General features: G+C 41.7%; 3 protein-coding genes across 9 annotated transcripts in view; 2 read left to right on the top strand and 1 right to left on the bottom strand.

Moving 5' to 3' along the window:
• The window catches only part of LOC110985731 (uncharacterized), a 49,072-nt gene extending 45,209 nt beyond the window's left edge, over positions 1 to 3,863 (top strand). For all 4 annotated transcript variants that reach the window (XM_087133921.1, XM_022246963.2, XM_022246965.2 and 1 more), the window contains one exon: positions 285 to 3,863. In XM_087133921.1, the coding sequence (XP_086990047.1) occupies positions 285 to 1,240 (956 nt within the window). In that variant the 3' untranslated portion in view covers positions 1,241 to 3,863. The remainder of the gene's footprint in view (positions 1 to 284) is intronic.
• Positions 3,864 to 5,262: 1,399 nt separating this feature from the next.
• cttn (cortactin) overlaps positions 5,263 to 20,337 on the bottom strand; it is a 20,014-nt gene continuing 4,939 nt past the window's right edge. For 2 of the 3 annotated variants that reach the window (XM_087133924.1, XM_087133923.1), the window contains exons 2-15: positions 15,989 to 16,073; positions 15,398 to 15,471; positions 14,278 to 14,407; positions 12,554 to 12,719; positions 12,020 to 12,075; positions 11,514 to 11,568; positions 11,007 to 11,117; positions 10,347 to 10,580; positions 9,735 to 9,796; positions 8,976 to 9,062; positions 8,483 to 8,762; positions 6,501 to 6,623; positions 6,081 to 6,136; positions 5,263 to 5,778 (exon numbers count right to left, since the gene is read on the bottom strand). In XM_087133924.1, coding sequence (XP_086990050.1) covers positions 5,701 to 5,778; positions 6,081 to 6,136; positions 6,501 to 6,623; positions 8,483 to 8,762; positions 8,976 to 9,062; positions 9,735 to 9,796; positions 10,347 to 10,580; positions 11,007 to 11,117; positions 11,514 to 11,568; positions 12,020 to 12,075; positions 12,554 to 12,719; positions 14,278 to 14,407; positions 15,398 to 15,471; positions 15,989 to 16,066 — 1,590 coding nt within the window. In that variant the 5' untranslated portion in view covers positions 16,067 to 16,073 and the 3' untranslated portion in view covers positions 5,263 to 5,700. Of the gene's footprint in view, positions 5,779 to 6,080; positions 6,137 to 6,500; positions 6,624 to 8,482; positions 8,763 to 8,975; positions 9,063 to 9,734; positions 9,797 to 10,346; positions 10,581 to 11,006; positions 11,118 to 11,513; positions 11,569 to 12,019; positions 12,076 to 12,553; positions 12,720 to 14,277; positions 14,408 to 15,397; positions 15,472 to 15,988; positions 16,074 to 17,897; positions 18,034 to 20,337 lie in introns of those variants that run through there. The other variant, XM_087133922.1, reaches the window with a different exon arrangement.
• The window catches only part of LOC110985732 (beta-parvin-like), a 22,897-nt gene continuing 20,745 nt past the window's right edge, over positions 18,186 to 20,337 (top strand). For both annotated transcript variants that reach the window (XM_022246967.2, XM_022246966.2), the window contains exon 1: positions 18,186 to 18,526. In XM_022246967.2, the coding sequence (XP_022102659.2) occupies positions 18,412 to 18,526 (115 nt within the window). In that variant the 5' untranslated portion in view covers positions 18,186 to 18,411. The remainder of the gene's footprint in view (positions 18,527 to 20,337) is intronic.

Genomic DNA, 20,337 nt, shown 5'->3' with positions numbered 1-20,337 from the left:
TACCTCTGTTATTTGATAATGTGCTCTGCTTTGGGGGTTCTTTTTTGGAGTGGGAGCTTCATGTATATGGATGTAACATTCTATTTAAAATGTTTCAAATGCAGCCAATATTTGTGTTAATATTTCACTGTTTGAATGACTTCTTTGTCTGACAATCAGATCACAGCCCTCCTTTTTTGTGTAATTTCATATAGTGATAATGAAAGAAATGTTCAGTGACATGTTCATCGAACGAATCATTAGATTATGTTTCTTTGGTCTTGAAATGTTTTATATTCTTTTAGCAAGGACTATGGATCCACCAGCATCCCAAGCATCTCTAATGCAGGGACGTGTTCAGGACCCCAGTTTGATTGAAAAGGCAAGTGAGAAACCAGCAGTGAAGTCCTGCCTGTCCACTCCAAAGGTCAAGAAAATCACAAACAGGGTGACCTTCCAACAGTCGGAGGCCTTGGCCAGCCACACACTACTTCCGAGACCAATGCAGAGCAGTTCGGGAGCGCAGTCGCAGGGGGGACAGCAGAACCCCTATAAAATGGCATCCCGATCACCAGAGAGAAGCCAGAGAGCAAAGCGATCTCCCAAACTACCTCAGTACCGACACATCCTGAAGAAAAGACTTATGCCGTGGCGGAGCCCTCAAAGGTCTCCGCAGAGCAGCCCTCCTGCAACCAAGCCGACTCCGCCATACAAGAGCAGACCTGCAAGCCGTGGAGAAGCCCTTAAATCTGCTTTAGGAAGCCTTTTAACCAGCTTGAGGGCCCAAACTGGCCTTGTCACAGACCCTCAACAAGGCTCTGGCTGCAGCAGTCATTTTCAGGATTCACTTGCCCCAGTCACAGCAGACAGTAGGGCATCAGTTGGAACGGCGAGACCATCCAGAGAAGAAGGGATAACAACTCCGAGGAAGACTGGGATTACCAGAGAAAGGCTCAGACACCAAGAAGAATGCAGTGCCCAGCAGCCGACAACCTCTTTAGGAGATGACAGCTCAAATCAGAGACTCTCCACCCAGAATGAAGATGATCAGTTAAGGATCACTGTGGAAAATGTCAAGCGTAACCAGGGCAAGGAGAAGAGGACCATGGCCCTAGCTGGCCTCCAGCCAGATCCCAGGCTTGCCCGAAGACGCCGTAGTATAAATTCTGGAGCAGAACCTCCCGAAACACAGTCGGGGAACTCTAACAGATGCGACTATCCTCAGCGTGACAGATGCCTCCCAGGCATCGACTCGGAGTGAGTAGACGAGGCTCTTCCGGAGGGGTGCAAGAATTAAAATTACTGCTTCCTTCATAGTTCAATAACCAATTAAAATCTCTCTCTTTTAGTGCACCTAGAGACAGTTCTGGAGATTGTGAGTGGTTACATTTACCCAGGAAATGTCTTTCACAGGGTCTCTATCGCATTTAAACTCTCCCTGATCCTTCAAAAGCTATCAGAGTTTGGAGGATCATGCAAGATTGAAGATGGAGTCCAGCCATAGTCACTCAACACTGCGCTCTTAAGCCAGGCCAGGTCTAAAGTATGCTATATTTGGCTGAAGCAAGTGTTGCCACTCGTGTGTCTATGATGTGGTTTTTGGCACTTTGTACTTTACATTGTGGTTTTTGCATTGCATCTTTGGGGGTACGGCTCCGTGTTGTTTTTTTTGCCACTGTGTAGCTATGAATTTAGTATTTTTTTTACCAAGGTGTGTTGAGAACAAATGCCTTCATGTTGTTTCTTTGCCGTTTAAAACCTCCAGTTTTACTGCAAGACCTTTCTGAAAGCATTGCAGGCATTAGTGACCAGTACTGATAATTAAGTTGTATTAACCATGAATTTTAAGGGATTCACTGTGTTCATTGAACAAATATTTTTTTTAAGTAACCCGTGACACGTATTTTACGTACATTTGGAACAAAAGGTAGTGGTCATCACCAGTGAATATTTAGTGTCACAGTGTTTGTAAAAGTGGTGGTTTAGTTTTTTAAAACTCATTTGAAGAGATAAAAGGTGTTTGTTCATGGATAAAAAGTTATTAAGTACTCCACTCAACATATGCATTTGTGATAATCTTGTTTTATTAGCAAATGCGCTCCTCTGAATTGAAACATAAAATTATACAGAAAAATTTATTTATACAAAAGAGGAAATTGTCAACATTATACTTGAAATTTGAGTACACTTTTCAGTGGCATTGCCATTGTGCATTTACTGTGTTTCACTTTCAATTGCATTCAAGTCGTACAACTAGGGAACATCCCTGTAACTGCATGCCTGAAAATCCGCAATTTTCAAACATGAATTTAAACCATATTACAAAGAATGCAGAGGTGTAATAGTAAACATCCTACATGACTGCAGCGGAATAATTTTGACAGCTCTCAGATTTTTTTAAAAACTGCATACATTTACTGAAATGCAATGCAAACAACTGCAAAAGTTGCTACCCAAATGTTTCACAGATGCATATTGTATGCAGATTATTTAATGTAAGATCACATAAAATTGTTTTAATACAATTTTGAATTTCATAATCATTACATTCGAAGTTAGAAAGAAAAGTTATTCTGTACCACCCATGCATCTTGTTCGGCTGTTTAGTGCAACATTTTGTAATTTTTAACCAAAAAAAAAGAAGTTAAGTCATTGTTTACATATGAAAGAGCCAACAAAACATTTTGTACTTTTCCATGGTATTTCTGTCAACAAACTTTGGTCTGGGTTTTATACTTTCTGTGACATTCAATAGGAATGTTTTACCAAATTGAATATATATTTGCTTTTCTAAGTATTCCTTTAAGATACTTTGCAGTGAAAATATAACTGTACTCAACTGAGGTAAAACAAAATGTTTATAGATGGCACATACATGTACCATTTTGTACTTTTGCCTGAAATTGTTTTCTTAAAAATATTCTGACGTTCGTTTTAATACTGAACATATTACATAGACATTGGGGTAATTGTAATTATGCCAATGATAGACAAAATTGGCCTTGTACATGTAGTTCTGTAGAGCATGATGTATAAAAAGGGGGGAGAATTTAAATGTAGATGTAGAGCAATAATTTTGTAAATACGTTATGAACCAAACCCAGCAAAATGAGTCAGGTTTAACAAGCTTTCTTTTTTTAAAGTCACCGACACTTTAACATGTTAGTAGATGTCATTGGGAACTCTCAACAAATTCACTATTCCTTATGATGCCAAATTGGGCAACGTAACCTACAGAAAATCTGCACAAGCTCCATTTCTGACATTTGAAATAACTATTAAGTGGAGTGAATAGAAGTGTCTGAATCATTTTGTTGGTGTTGGTCAAAGTTTAGCGATCTGTTATGGGTAACAGAGTAAGCTGAACTGATCAATCTTAACAGTGCAGTATACTCTGTCCACCCTTGTAACAGGACTGGAGATGAAAGTCTTCCTTAAAACAAACAAAACATAATATGCTGTTGAATGAGCCTGCTTGACTTGTTTAATAGTCATAGAAACACTTAGTCATAGAACGCACGTTACTCAGAATTTAGACCTGGTGCTCTCAGACAAACCAACCTATCTGATAATTGGAATGCTTTAACCAGCCAGTTATCAGCTGCCACCGTAATTCTATCTGAAAATTTGTGCACAGTGAAAGAATACAAAAGTAAAAAACAAGTCAGGCACTTGTAGACGGTGTTTCTACCCAAGTGACCGTTTCTTTCAGAAACATACGTGACATATAATTCTTAAAAGATAATTTCCCCCTTTTATGTCATTTGCCGTAATTAAATGTATTTTTAATTCAGTTAAAGAATATGCAGTAACAACGCATTGTCATGCATACAGTCATTTCCAATAAAATTACCTTCACAGTACAAAAGGCTGTACATATTGAAGCTGAAAGCGCAATGCAATTTTTTTAAAAGAAAGGTACGTTACAAGATTTTGATTTTTCTATCCTAATAAAAAAAATCTGTATTGGTGTGAAGGAAATAAGAAACCTTGATAGCAGTAAGAAAGTGCAACAAAACCATGAGTTAAGTTCTACATGAATTTCTGTCCTAAACTGCATTTGTCCAGTTAGTCACCAAAGATACATGTACTTGTCACAATTCAAAACATTCAAAAAATATACATTCATCGGGCAACTGCTTTGCTACCAAACCCAAATTCTACGGAATAATGACAGTTCTTAGTAAAATATGATGATATACTTCAGATTTTGTCGTATGTAGGGTTTCAAATGCTAACTTGTCCGTATAATAGTTTCATTACAATGTTCAGAGGGGCTGTACAAACCAAAACATAAAGGTCTATGAAGCAATGCAGGGTCCGATTGCTTGCTCTGACCTCACTGCACTAAGGGGCTGTGGAAGAGTTATTCAAAGGGCAAAGCATAACTCCATACAGGTGGATTTATCATTTTTCAGAGTTTCAGAGTATTTTGCTGTGTACATGCAGTCTACGTAAAGACAAAACCTAAAGGGTCGAAGGGTTAAAGACTACATGGACTGCAGGGTAAGTATCAATAATCTGCATATTAACCCTATGACGCCCACAGCAAACACTGCTGTAACTGTATGTATTAAATGCCCTCATCCTGTACACATGTTAGGGAATTGGCTCACCCAGAAACTGTACCTATCAATTACAGATTAACCTAGCTGGCAATGTGTAAGTAATGTCAAAACCAGTTCTTTGTTTTAACCACTACCAGCCGGGGACTCCGGGATCGGAGCCGTATGGTTTATATGTGTGGCCGGGGTCTCCAAACTCGGACAAAGGAAACAGGGCCCTGTAACAAAAGACCGTACTCCGAACAAAAGACCAGGCTGCTGGGCATGACCGGAATTTTTCACTCTCAAAAGTGGTGATAATCCAGCATTATTTTGAAACCGTATACCAGGGTTTGGGGTATTTAGAGCAAGCGGATTACCACCGGGGACAAAAGCTCTCCACCACCGCAGCGATGAGCCACACAGCACCGCTGCATGCTAATCTGGCCCCTATTGAAAAGAGGTCAGCAGTGCACTGAGCCAGGTTCGTGAACAAAAGACAGCTGTGTGACACCGCACAATCTGGGCTCTGTTTACAAGGCTGCAGGCCTGGCTGAAATATTCGGGTGTCAATGAAGGTCACCTGTCAACTTAGAGTAGTGCCTGAAGATTACTCCGTTCGGCTATAAACGACTGTTAAATGGAATGATGAATTGTTGAAGGATTTTGAAAACAGAAAAAATGATAGTCATGCCGGCCCAGCATCCTCAACGTTGAAAAATGCCCCGGTCCGAAGTGGTTAAAATGATATATTTGGGACTCTTAATCAAGAATTTGAATTTCTGATTTCTCCCAGCAAAGGCTGATCCAAAAGATCTAGTGTGGCTGTATGTAATGCATGCATCTGCTGGTAGAGGCTCCAGTTTCAAGATGGTAGGATTCATTTCATAACGAGGCGCCGGCAACACTTCTAGTTGAAGCCTTTCTGCCTAGATACTACATTTCTTTCGGGACTTGTCATGATACGAATGGGGCATTTAGTCAGGGTAAATCAAAACTCAATCAAAATTAAGTATTGGTACAAAAACTAGGGCATCTTACACAATCCATATTTGCAAAAGACTTTTTGTCATCTGCCAAGTTTTCAATTTCTTCTATCAATTGTTACAGATGGCATAAACTGGCCGAGATGGGATATCAGAGAAAGGAATGACATGGTGCTCTGCGATGGGCGTCTCTACTGGAGTTCCACATAGTTAGCAGGGAACAGCCCTCGGGAACCGTTACACGTCCCCATCCACCAACCGCTGTCAATCTGCCAAGAGGTCAGAGGTTATTAAAGTGAAAGTGTGCAGCAGATCAATTAGACTGATTCAAGAGATCAAAAGTTAAAGAGTTCTGGAATTGTCAACCACTGTCAAGTATATATATCTGAAAAGGGGTCAGAGGTCAAGATAAAGGGTTACCATCAACTAGTATACATCTTGCCACGTGTCAGATTGTTGAAAATAGAGGTACAAAGGCCATTCATGTCACATCTGAGAGACTAGCGTGCAACACTCATGTTTCTTTTTCCCCCCAATTAAACAGGATGTGAAAAAGACAAGATGGCCTCACCTGATCGATGTCAGTGATGACGTCACCGGGGTCAAAGGACACTTCATCATCCCCAGCTGTAAGAAATGTCAAATTATGAAATAAAATAAAGATGAACTATACATGGAGTTTTAAAAGAATTGCCAAGAAATCCCATCACCTGATATACAGGTACAAGCTATGTTTGGCAATATCTGCACATAACCATACTTTGACCTCTCTTCCAACAGAAACCCCCATTTGTCTTATCTCTACATTCTGTTTTGATGTTTAAATTAACTTTTCTTTCTACCCTCATCTTTCACTGGTAGGAAGACCAAAACTGTCTAGCCATGCATGCATCAGTTTGTATGTCAAAGCAAAAAGGGCTACGTAAGCTTTCTATTATTTTGCTACTGCATAGCTATTCTGAGTATCAATATTGATAAGTAATTGACTCACTGGCTTGGTAATCATACACAGCCACAGCTGTCATACCCCCGCCTGATGTGTTCTCAGTACCAGCACCAGGCATGTCCTCATACACTGCATCCTCCACTGGCGGTGACTGCTCAGGTTCTGCGACTGAAAAGGAATGGATGTACAAAAACCCTCAACCTACCACAGCTCCGAAACACACCTCTAAAGTTCAGGTGACTTTCTAAATTTAGAGCACTGTCATGATGAAAGTTCTGTGTGTAATTTCACTCCCTTCCTGGATCTTCCAAAATCCACCATTGTGCAGGAATTCTATCGCTATACTGCATACTATATTCTATCTGTATACTGCAGCTTTCAAAAATAGTAGTGGCAGGGTCTAGCCGTCTTTCTTAGTCCCACAAATTCTTCAAAAAACTTCCGGTGGATTGTGAAGGATGTAGGAGGATTTGGGGGGCATAATTTGAACAAAGCCACGATGCCAGGCATGTATTTGCAAAGAGTACAGCAAATGCTTCATCAATGAGCCAGTTGGTGTTTTCAATATTAAGACAAGGTCATTCCGGAACAAAGCCCCTGACATCACACCAGTTGGAACATGTTCAGTGAGTGCGTCCTGTTGCATAGCCGCTCTGATAGCAATGGCCTTGAGCGCACATGCAAATGTTCTGGAATGACCTGTGATGCTGTTCATTTTGAGCATGTGCTGTTTCTGAATACCATTCTCATTCATTCGTATTCATGTACAAAAAGCCATGCTGTTCATAGCAACCAAGCACATGCAAGCACCCCAGGCTACCAAGTGCTGTACATGTATGTACTGCAGGACCTGCAGCATGGAGCCAGATAAACTAGGTTCAACCATTGTCCAGCAAGAGCTTATTCACGTTAACATTACCCCTCACACGAGGCAAAGATCCTGGAATTTTAAAGGGAATGGTCAGAACTTTAATACTTTTATTCCTGAAATGTACTTGGACTTAAAAATAAGCTATACATACACACGTACTTGTACCAATTTCCAAAAGCCAGTTTGCACATGGCTATGCAGCAGTGCTGCCATGAATTTACGTCTCTTTGAAACAAGGACCCATTTGGAGTAATGCACATGAGTACGTATGATTATTAGGAGAATGACCAGTCATGTGAGAGGAATTAACCAATAACAGGTAAGAGTCTGATTTTTACGGAAGTCAGATTTTCATGTGATACTGGGCATTCATACGATCCCGAAGTAGCTTTAAAGCGAAGCGCAAGCGACTGCACTTGTCACTGGTTCCCTCCTTTGGCTGCGTAAAGAGAATTTAGGTTTGTGGGAATCCACAAAATTCGCTCCTCATTTCCTATGTACGTTGTACATTTCGAAGAGTATTGCTTATACTGTAATAGAGTGGAAAATGGAAATCCATGATATGCTACATTCCATGCTTCAGAGGAAATGCTGACAGCCAACCTATATTGTTAATGTACCAATTTTGGATTCATTTGCCAATAGAAGCTCTACTTGCTGACTGGAATTAATTATTTATTTCCTGGTTGGAAAAAGAGAGGCATACAGAGTACAGGGGCTCCAGGCTCACCCAAGGACACATGTTGCCAGTGGTTGGATTTGAACCCCTGACCAACTTTCTGGGTTGGAGTTACGAGCACAATAAGGGTAAAGAGGCTTGCCAAAGGACACAAGTGTGTGGCCAGCAGCTGGATTCGACCCCCCTGACATTCTGGACAGGATTTACTAACGCCAGCCACTAGACCACACTCCCCGGCTAATGGTGTTACTCCTGAGTGGAGAGAGGGGGAGTATATTTAGAGGCTTACGTGAGGATACAGTTATGGCCAACAGCTAGTCCATGCTCCCCAGCTAATTCTGGTACCCATATAAACTTAGGCATTGAAAGAGGTAAATATAATAAAGGGGCTTGCCAGCAGCTGGATTCGAACCTCTGAGCTTCTGGCCGGGAGTTACAAAGGCTACACCTCTAAAGGTTATTTGGGCAGCATGCTACCTTTCTGAGGGATTTCTTCATAAGTATCAGCAGGCACAGGCTCTGGCTCGTGCTGGCTGACACCACCTTCGTTTATGTAGTCCGGGTCGGCATACATCTCGTCTGGCTCCGGCTCTGGCTCGGGTTCAGGCTGGGGCTGGGCGCGGGGTGCTGTCTGCCGTGGTGGTGGCAGCGCTGGTGGTTGCTCCTCTTGTGGCTCGGGGTTTGTCTCCCAGTCTTGCTCTTCCTGCTCTTCCACTTCTAAGGCTCTGTGCTCCTCCTTCAGCTTACGCTGTCGCTCCTAGTAACCAAGATACACAGTCAAATAGTATAACAGGCCTCTTGTACCTAGAGCTCAAGGCCTTTAACATTGTATGATAAACACTTCATGGTTCAAGAAAATAAAAAACACCAGTCAAAGTAACTGTGGCCAACATTCTTGACGGTACAAATGTTGCCATAGCATCAGATCTTGAAATCATCCTCAGCTGTCCTCTATCTTCTAGCGACCTACCTCTTCGACTTTCTTGGACTCTTCCCTCTCCTTCTGTTCTCTCTCCTGTCTTCTCTGCCTTTCCATTTCTGCTTTCTTACGTTGCTCCTGAAAAATGATGATGCACTGAAAGTCCAGTCTTCACTTGTGTCCACTTTAGCACGGTAAAGCATTTCCAGCAATTGAACAGTTCTCTCTGTTCATTTGCAATGTTACTGCAACTGAGTGCTACAGTTGTAGCCCTAGTATTTTGAAGTGTTCTGTGTACTGACTCATACGTGCCGTGAATGGGCAGTAGAGGGTTGCATGTACACTCTTCACAAAAAGTTACGGACCACTTTTTGTTTTGTGTGTACTTTTTTACATGAGATATTTTACTGCTGAAAATGTGCATTTGATGTTTTGAAACTTTTTAAATTTTTTATTCCAATGAAAAAAACATCTAGACAAACAAAACAATGAAAGAACTAGACCCCACTCATTGCTTGGAAAAAAATTACCAGTTATGAAAAATGTCCTTAACTTTTTTGAGTAGTATATGTTAACCTATTCAGAGGCGGATCTAGGGGGGTTGAACGGTTGCAACCCACCCATCCCCCCTCCCCATTCAGCCATGGACTAAATGGAACTACCCAAAAAGAAATCCTGAACTAGGATTGCTTCATCCATCTATCCATAAAAATAATTACATCGATTTGCGGTAGATCCCCTTAGCAGGGCATCCCTTCAGTATTTACATCAACCCCCCCCCCATTTCCTGAAAGCTAGATCTGTACATACCTCTTCTTCTGCCTTCGCCATATTTTCAAACTTTGCTCTCAGGTTTCCTGCACCACCGGAACCTAGATGGTGAATGATGGGGGGAGAAAATAGAGTGGAGTTTTATCAAAGCCCTGGTTCTCTGGAAACAAATGCCATTTTCCAAATTTCAGTTTTGTCTCTGGCCCCATCTGTGATTGCTGAATCACTTTTGAAAATGTACTTTGAAACTAATTAAAACCATCAGATGGTTTAATGTTTCTGTAGCAGTGATTGGAGCTGCACTGAGCTTGAGGGTCTTACTCGTGGGACTACTGAATTGATAAAATGAAAGTTGAATTTTCACCAGAATGTGCACAGACTGACCTCAAGTAATTTTCATCTGCATGCGCACAGAGTGAGCACCACTAATTGTTAGTGGAATGAACGCAAATCCTATGGCCTGGATGTAGGGCACGCAGCAGCAGCAGTGAGGATATTTAATCAAGTGCCGATACCTGTGAAGAAGTCCATATTGTCTTTTATCTGTGACCCCTTACACTCTGATGCCATGCAACACAAACAGGTTTGATTGGCATACTCTGCCAGAAACTGTCCACAGGTACCCCTGGGTTATCCCAAGCTCATACTCACCAGGAGCCACTCTGGTACGCTGATAGGATGACGAAACCCCCTGCATGTCATCAAATGAGCCGGCTGAGGCATCCTGCCTGTCTGACTCCACGCCAAACTTGCCCCCAAACCCCTTGGACATGTCCTTCTGGGAGGGATGGAGCTCCACCTTGCTGGTCTCATCGTAGCCCAATGCCACCTTGTCTTGTCTGTCTTTCTGGACACCATACTTCCCACCAAAGCCGGTCGCGTAATCTAAGCAAGACACGGAGTAATGGATCAACAAAAGTGTGTATGCATAAACATTAAGTAGGAATCAGCTTTAGCACTAGTTAACAGCTGCTGCACTCTACAGCCTACTCTATGTTTAACTGCTTGCCATCGGTATTATTCCACAACAAACTTGTGGCAGGTGCAATGTTATGTTGGGCTGAAAGACAAAATACCAATAGTTAAGTCCTTGGACTTTCCAAATGTTGAACCTTATTGCTAATTGTTTAAGAGCTGTGCGACAGTTGTTACCACCTCACTTTCTCGAAGGTTTGAGAGAACAGGGCAGGCTTTGGCCTGGTTGAGGGCTCCATACATGGTCAACCTCAATGAACAAGTTCCAGCTTCTATGTGTACGGACACCGCTTGGTACTGCATGCTTAATTTGTCAGTGATAATGTCCACTCTCACCTTTTTGAGATGCGTGTTTCTCTGTCTTCCCCTCGTACTCAAAACCCACAGCAGCCTTGTCAACTCGGTCTTTCTGCACACCATATCTCCCACCAAAGCCTTTGGAATAATCTTTTTGAGGTAAAAACGAAAGAGCTGTTTATAAAGCAGTGTCCATCACAGCCACTTTAAGTGCATTCCTCTTGTGAGCACAGCAAATGTTAGCTGATGTTGGTGAAACATCATGTAAATGTGAAGTCGATCGGTAGCCATCTTTACTTAAAACTGCTTATCTTGGAGTCCATATCAGCTCTACAATTCTTCGAGGCCAGTTACACCAATCAATCACCACAGGCAGAGAAGTACCATTGAGATTTGCTAACCACCAGAATCAGTCTTTCAAGGAAACTAAGATGCTCACTAGGCATCACACCCTGTTATGAGTCAGATGTAATACCGGGATGCTTGTCATTAGTCGAGAGTTTCATTTTGTGACATCCGAGAATAAATTTTGGCATTTACATATACCTTTCTGGGACTCATGCTTTGACAGTCCTTGCTGGTACTCCCACCCAACTGCCGACTGAAAAACAATGAACCCCATAAATGTAAAATTACTTGTAATAGTGACAATCAGGCACGCACATCTACAAATATTGGTGCTCAAGGCTCTACATCGGTGTTATCCTTGCTCATCAGGTTAATGAGCATTGTTCAATCAATTATTCATCGGGCCTAATTACTAGAGCGGTAAAGCTATGCCCTTAGCATTTATCAGCTGTAAACCAATCACAGGTAATATACATCAAATAGCATTTCAGCTGGGAAGCTTTTTTTTTTCTTTTTGCTTTGATAACAAATGTTTGCTGTGCTATGCCAGTTTCGGAGACTTCCATGCTCCACGGCACTCCACGAGTTATGATGCCTTTAAACCATCTCAGACTTGGCAATACCACATATAATTTTTTTTTACACTCTCCACACACACATGCGCTAAAATGTTTCACAAGGGAAAAAAAAGATGCAATTATTACTTTGTCTTGCTTGCCTTTCTCAACTCCATATTTGCCACCAAAGCCAGTGGAGTAATCTGTAGGGGACAATGGGGGAAAGTGTAACAGGTTAAGCAAAGCAGGAGACAATCAACCAGCTCTGTCTTTCTCAAACCGAATCAAGCAAGATCCATTTTTTCTACAAGGCATTTGAGTCCACAGTTTTTTCCCCTGTAGCAAGTCACCAAGTTGCAGTTTTTCAAAATAACAGGGCTGTGTGTGTGGAACATATTGGAGTTGGTATGCATAATTATGTTACACATATTAAAACAATACAATTACTTCTTATATTACAAGGCCAATGAACTTCACATGATTTTGAGTTAAAAAACATGTTGGCATTAAGCTGAGCAACGTGTCTGGGAGAAAAGTCCGATTCAAAACAATTTTAAAATAACTCAAAACTATAACAAATAGAGGCCAATTACACTTATAGTCATGAAATTGACTTTTGTATTAGCTGGCATAACTCTGCCCTGCAACTATCTGCAGCTGGGCCATCATTCTTTGTCCTACCTATCTGCGAGGCGTGCTTTTCTGTTTTCCCGGCATAGTCAAAACCCACAGCCGACTTGTCCACGCGCTCGCTCTGCACCCCGTACCTGCCGCCAAACCCTTTGGCGTAGTCCTTCTGTGAGGCGTGAGCACTAAGCTTCTCCATGTGTTCGTGACTCATGGCCGACTGCAAAGTCAACAAAAACAGCCCATGAAACACAAAACAGTTGCAACACTGCAAAGTGAGCAATCACTAAGAAAACCTCAACAATCTTGAGCAAACAAAAAACAGTACGATAAATTCAAACTGACAATTTTTTCCCATTGCCAAACAGGAGAAATAATTTCAAGTGATTTTGCACCTTTCTAAGCAACATACATACATCCAAATTATGGGTGGTGGTGGGGGGGGGGTTACATTGTTTAACTCCCTCAAGGGAGTATCGAGCTACATGCTGCCATTTGGTGACATTCACCCTGCACCTATATTGTGTACAAGTAAGAGAAAATATGGGCATCTTGCCAACTCCACCCTGTATGCTCCAGTTTTTGTTAAGTCAATTTCGTCAAAGCTTGAGTGGCGCAATCACAGCTTTCACTGGACAAAATAAATCAGTGTCTTCATGACCCCTGCACCCATTCATCTCCTGCGTGACCTGCATCGTTGACCACTTGCAAACGGTTCGCATTTCACAATGAACTGGCCTAAGGAATTTTTCCTTCAAATCTTTCACTTTTTTTAAAACGACACAATTGATTTTTACAAATTAATGGTATACTGTATGCAATATATGGTATATTGACCAGTTCTCAAACTCACGGGTAAGTACGACACAACACATAATTTTTGAGAGTCATCTGTACAGGATTTGGAACATTTCTCACACAGGTGTTACTTTGCCTTAGAAGCCAAGTACATCATTCCAGTCCAAACTCTACCACACAGTCACCTCAATTGACTTTAACCACTTCATGCCGGGGCATTTTTCAATGTTGACGATGCTGGGCCGTCATGACTACCATTTTTTTCCCGTGTTTTCAAAATCCTTCAAAAATTCATCATTTCATTTAACGGTCATTTATAGCCACACAAAGTAATCTTTAGGCACTACTCTAAGTTGACAGGTGACCTTCATTGACGCCCGGGTATTTCAGCCAGGCCTGCAGCCTTGTAAACAAAGCCCAGATTGTGCAGTGTTGTATAACTGTCTTTTGTTCATAAACCTGGCTCAGTGCACTGCTGACCTCTTTTCAATAGGGGCCAGATTAGCATGCAGCGGTGCTGTGTGGCTCATTGCTGCGGTGGTGGAGAGCTTTTGTCCCCGGTGGTAATTTGCTCACTCTCAATGCCCCAAACCCTGGTATACGGTTTCAAAACAAGGCTGGATTATCACCACTTTTGAGAGTGAAAAATGTCGGTAATGCCTAGCAGCCTGGACTTTTGTTCGGAGTACAGTCTTTTGTTACAGGGCCCTGTTTCCTTTGTCCGAGTCCGGAGACCCCGGCCACGCATATATACCATACGTCTCTGATTCTGGAGTCCCCGGCAGGAAGTGTTTAATGCATGTCTTCAAAATAAACAGGGTATGTGTCAGTTTAACCTGTCACCCGTCGCTATTAACATGTTCACATGCTCTTCATAAAACTGTCAAAGAAAATCACTTCCAGTTTACTTGTCTTTCCACATGAACTGGGTATATAAAAACTACACAAAAGTTCATTGCCCGTTTCAAGTGGTGGCCCACCTTGTCCATGCGGTCCTTCTCAACACCAAACTTTCCTCCATACCCATAGGACGCCTTGGGCCCCTTCTCCATCTCCTCCTGTTTGACTTTGGAGTGGTCCTCTTTCACCCCTTCCCTCAGCTCCCCAATGCTACCAGAGAGAAAAAAACCCAGGTTGTGGAACTTCATCAGTTAACTCTCATTTTCTCCCAGGAGAAAAAACCTTGATTATTCTGTCCAACTCTCTCTACTCTCCCAGCCACAGAAAGACAGTCCATGAGGAATGCACTGAGAAACAGCTGATCAGAGAAGACTCTGGCCTGAAGTGAGTTGATTGGTGCATCGTACACTACAACAGCACCAGCCACAAGAATAATCAAGGATCAACACCAAAATTTGAACTTTAACTCCCTTCCCCACCCTGCTTGTAGCCCCTCCCCCATCTAAGCAGGATACAACACTTCAAACAAGATTCAACCTTGAGCCTCTACCATGCTATTCCCGAAAGCCCTCCAAATAGAAACGGGTTTCTGCTGACCCCCTCCGACCACATGCTTTAGGCATCATTTCAAAATTCCTGTCAGTTGACTACAGGACAGGGCCATCTGACCGATAAATAAATAAATAATAACAGTGACTTGTGTTGAGTGAATAATGGAGGGGGTGTTGCTCCCATGAAACCACATAGCCTTGGGAGTAAGCAGTGTAAAGGCAATTATCAGTTTGAATTGGCCACTTGAGAACACTTCACCTCATAGCAAACCGATAACAAATGTATTGGACCGTTCTGTCCGACAGCTACATGTACCTGATAAGAATTTTGAAATGGTGGCCATCGCCTTGAAGGATGTGGGCTTTGTATTCCCTCCCACCCTCTAGAGTTTAAGAACGGCCCCCTCCTTTCCCTGCCTCAAGTCCCTCCCATGAGTGAATAGCCACAAACACAGTACCAAGGTCACTTCCAAATCTTGCGTCTGTGGCTTGATCTAGGTCTTTGCCAGTTACAAATACATGCACACATGCTGACAACAGACACAGCCATAGCCATAGCTCTAGAAGACTGTTTTTTGGATGTTTGCCTAAGCCTGATCCTCCAACATCTCCATCAATGCCACTGAAATCACAGCCTTTATTTTCTTACCTGACAGAGCCCTGGTGACCGGACCCTTCGACTGTCTTGGAGCCCCATCGCTGTTCCTTCTCGCTCACATCGTTCTTGGAGCCAAAACAACGACAAAATTCATAAGCGCAGCTGATGTAAGGCCATGCCAAAATTGCTTGGCTGTAGTTTGAAATTACACACTACTCTACGGCAAATGGCTGCAGCTACCACCCTAAAGTCTCGAGGGATGTCAAGCCACTGCCAAGTAATTTCAGACATGGCCTATCTCTTAAGAATTTCAGCCATGTCTGCATAGCAGTATACTGACAGTCACTTCTTTGGAATACAAATGCAAACTTGTTCTGAAAATGTCAAATTTCCTATTCACTAATGTACTGAGTTCACTTTGTGTGAACACATCTCATCTCATACAGTCCCTTTTGGGAATTCAAAATGTGCATGACATGCGTACATCTTTTCTTGTAACAAGTGTAGTTTTTAAGTAAACCCAACAAGCACACAAGGAGACTGACAAAAAAACAGATGAGCAGACACAAGTCAAACACACCAAGAAAACACACCAAGGAATTTCGGACCAAGTTAGTTCGACACAGTGACACTGATTCTTACCACAAAATCTGGGTCAGTTTCCCAGTCATCATCGTCAGCTTGAACTTCGACCTTTGCCCCAACTTGAGCACGCCACATGGTTGATCTACCAAATTTTCAAGAGAAAATGTACTAGTGAGTCATTCTGTTTGCACATCCATGCAAAAACCTCTCAATATCTGCAGGCATGCAACTTTCCCTTGGATCAGCTGATTTCCTCATTTTTCACTTACCACTGGTCCCATTAGGAATTGAAAAACACTGTACAAAATGTTGGAAATATTAGAGTTTCCTCGTTTTTTGTTTTGTCAAAGTTGCATGCCTGTATCTGCAACATGGAAATCAGTCAGTTTCTATTTAAACGAACATGTTACATGTGCATGGATGTGATACAGTGTACATTTATGTGTAAGGCCTGTAGAAAATAAAGTCTCTTCAAAATGTCAAAGATTTCTAGCCAATTTCTTAAAAGCAAGAAATGCTGGTCATTACAAAACCCAACTGGAAATCATTAAAAAAAAAAATGGACACACAGTGTGGCATTGCAGCTGGTAACCTGTTTTGCTACATGTACAAGCAAACATCTGTGCTAAGCACATTTCTCTGCTTGGCAATGTTGTAAAACTGAATACTGATATAAAGGACATGTACTACCCAGCAGATTTACTTGCTTAATCAAAAATTGGCAGAGAATCAGCTGCAGTCACAATATTTCACATGGAGTAATTATTATACATGTACTACTGATTCAGTGCCAGCTGTTTAACAAACAAGTTATGTGCGACGGGATGCCGGCAAGATATACACTTCATTGTGTAAATCAAAACTTTTATTACAGCTGTGCATTCTGCCGCAGCTCAGCTGTGTTATTTTGTTTACTGTTTCAGCTTTGCCCTGTTTCCTTTGTTCCGGAAGTCTTCGCATTCTATTACCAGCACCACAGGCACCACTTCCTTCCCTCATTTGCTTGCACAAACGTCTTTGGCTCAAGAATAAGTTTTTGTTTCTGGAAACGAACTGGCCCATTTCGAAACCAAGACACTCAAGAAGTTTGCCTTCATGGGGACGGGGGGACACAGTAGTGACGGTTATTGATATATGAGGCCTGGCTAGTAATGCAAAAATGTAACTTCTTAAAATTAAACCATGAAGACTAACAATAGATATCACTTGTGGCAGAAGGGGGAAGGAAGGGGCCCAACTACACTACAAAAAGAAAGAACGAGTGTGTGCCACAGAATATGGCAATGTTATTTTGTGTATATTGGCAGCTCATGCTCGCAGAAATTAATGTTTGTTTTTATTTGTGGATGGATGACATGCCAGGTTGGCATATGTTGGATAAATTCCATCACGTGTGAGCTGCATTAACTTTAAAAGGTTGAGAAATTTTAGATGAAAATTTGTCAAATACAGCAATTGTTGGCAGGGCCAGCCTAACTGCAGCACTATAGTGATAGTTGGGTAACTACAGAACTATGGGATTCGTCGGGGCAGACAATGGCAGACGACGTATCGCAGAAAAGCCAGAGGTCTGGGGGCAATACTGTATTATGTGTAGTCATGGTAGCTGGGACCGTCTCGACCCATATTACAACAGGGACAGATGCTATACATCATCTACAGTATAGTTAGTTGGAGCGTAACAACCAGTGACAACTGGGAATGAAGAGACAACCAATTGCTGGTACTGTCATGACTGTGGTAGGAGGTAGGCCTTCATTTCATGTGCAAGGCAAAGTCTACAATGCAGCACATGTCCGATTTACATGTACATTTGTGTACATTCGTGTAGGGCTAGTATTAACCATGCATACGCATGTCCCTTCCGACAGGCCGAATAGGCCTAGTTTACGTACAAAACAAGTGTCTCACATTAAAACATTTAATACGAGCACAAAATTGTACAAAACATGATTTGTTAAAATACCTGTTTTGCTGGTGTTCAACCAAACTTCTTTTTTTGGTACCGTGAGTAGGCTGGTGGGAGGTGAGCGCAGTTTATAGCACAATCGGGATGGGATCGCAAAAAACGAGACAATTACTTCCTGCTTTTTCTGATAAAAGAACGTGTAGTTGGCATCAGTCCAAAGGTCAAAATAGTCTGCCATTTGTCTAGCTATGTTTTCCAGTGGAAATGTTTTCTAGTAGAAATGCTCGACCGGAGTAGATGATGTTTTAGCACTATTGTGTCGGTCATAGTTTTATTTCTGTGGCTATTACGCGGTCAAATGGCTTTATAATTCATACTGCATGTATATTACATTATTATTGGGCACTATATGTGATTGTGTCATAGAGTTAGATCTAACTATAGACCTGGTTCTATGATGATCTAACTATATGGATAGTGTCCATGTCGACGTGTGTACGTTGGCCTCACAAAACTCCAAACTATTTCACGAGAGGGCGGCAAAAATCTTACTCACTGTCAAATTTGGAAGATGGCGTCGTCTCCGACCAAAACTTCGACTTTGAAGAAGGAGAAAAAAGAAGAGTCTTTCCTCGAAAAAGTCACAACACTTGGCAGGAGGAAAAAGATTAAGGACCTCAAAGAAGGTACGTGTCAGAGAAGTGAAACAACTGGGCTTCATGTGCTGTGAAATACTGGCTTTAAAACTGGTTTCAAAAGTCATTCATTGCGGTGTAGCTCTCCTTATTTGGCATTCCGGACATTCCATTTGTGCACTATGGTCCTTGGTGTGTAAATGTGGGCGTGATGCGGTCCAGTGGAAGTACAGTTAATCAGGAGGCATAGCAGTATATTAAGTGACAATAAAATCTTTACTAATTTGTTCAAAATAATGATAGAAAGTGAATAGAACAGTGATCTTAAATGTCTGACAAAAAACGTATGCCAGCTCACGTCAAAACACTGTAGGCCTAACCACCACTGCAGTGGTTATGCCTACACTACAGTCTGACAGTTTCTAGGCCTAATTTCAGATAAAAAATTGCCTAGCTGTATTTCTAACTTGGGCCTGGACCCAACAGACTAACTAGAGTTAAATTAAGCATGGCTGGAAAGTTTATAGATTATATACAAGTTAACACAAGATCATTCTTGCCACCGACACAGGTATCCATGTGAGACTGTGATGAAAACACTTCCTGTATATGCGTGTCTGACCACCATCACTTTCAATTTTCACCAACATTGACAAGTTTCCATATTTTCAGATGAGGGATTGACCATACAGTCAGTTCACCCTCCTCCCCCAATTATACAAACTAGGCCTACATCTGTTTACAGAAAACAATACACCGGAAGAAAGTATGCCATAGGCTACGGTCTAGGACATACGGAACCACACCTGACTGTTGTTGCTGCTACTAGTACTGGTACATGTATGTATGTGACGTGTTTTTCTGCCTTTGGTTGTGCTTTTTTCATGTTATAAATGTACTTTTTCGACAGCCGACTTTGCTGAATTCATCATTCCCCACTGCTCTTGCCTGTGTCATTACTAGTGGTACATGTACATGTATGTACATGTATACATGTACTCTCTGGCACCACAAAGTTCTGTGTGTCATCTAGCCACCTGTCCACCTGTCCTGAGGACAGGCAAAAAAATTGGACAGGCAGTCTTTGCTTGTTTACATGGTTGTAAGGTTTACAAGCTACATGTACCACAACACCAGAAAGTTATAACATTGTACCACTAAATTAGTATATGTACTAAATGAAAGTACATGTACAACCCTATTTAAGATAATGGGACAAATGTCCAGTTTGAATTAATTTAAGGAAAATCGAAAACCAACTAAAAGGTGATATTTCAGCAAACATTGGCCGCCCATACAAGTTGTAGGATAAAGAAGAGTAGTCTATTTAAGTAACACTCAAATTTTCAGCTTCCAGTAATAGCGACGGGCGACCATCATCTCTGGAACGGACTGGTTCCTTTGTGCCCTTCTTAAGCAAAAGCTTGCCCCAAATCATGAGGTAAAGCAACAGTGGTTTTAGTAAGGAGAATTCAAGTTATGTTCACATGAATTTAAAGAACTCAGTGTACCAGATTTGGGTCAAAGTTAACTCGCAAAAGGCTTTTTTGTGGAGGATTCAAAAACTGGTTCCTGCAGTACTGATGTACATGTACACTCCTGTTAGTGCCTGTAAGAGTCATGGGTTTCTCATCCAAAATATACATGTACATGTAGCATGTACATAAACAATGCATATAAAATAAACTCCAGAGTTGTTCATATGTTATTTGATTATGATGCCCCTGACAGTTGAGTTTGAAATTACCCAGAGTACATGTACATGTGCATGTTTTTATGTATCATGTATGAGTATAATGTGCACATATCAAGGGCCCAATACTTAATTGCAAGATGATGTACAGTGTACAATTTGCTGAAAT

Source organism: Acanthaster planci, linkage group LG03, assembly GCF_054643075.1.
Source record: "Acanthaster planci isolate LZ-2023a linkage group LG03, COTS_SCS, whole genome shotgun sequence".
In the NCBI taxonomy this organism is placed as follows: Eukaryota; Metazoa; Echinodermata; class Asteroidea; order Valvatida; family Acanthasteridae; genus Acanthaster; species Acanthaster planci.
The sequence above is the reverse complement of the archived record's forward strand: the minus strand, read 5'-3'. Positions and strand labels throughout refer to the sequence as shown.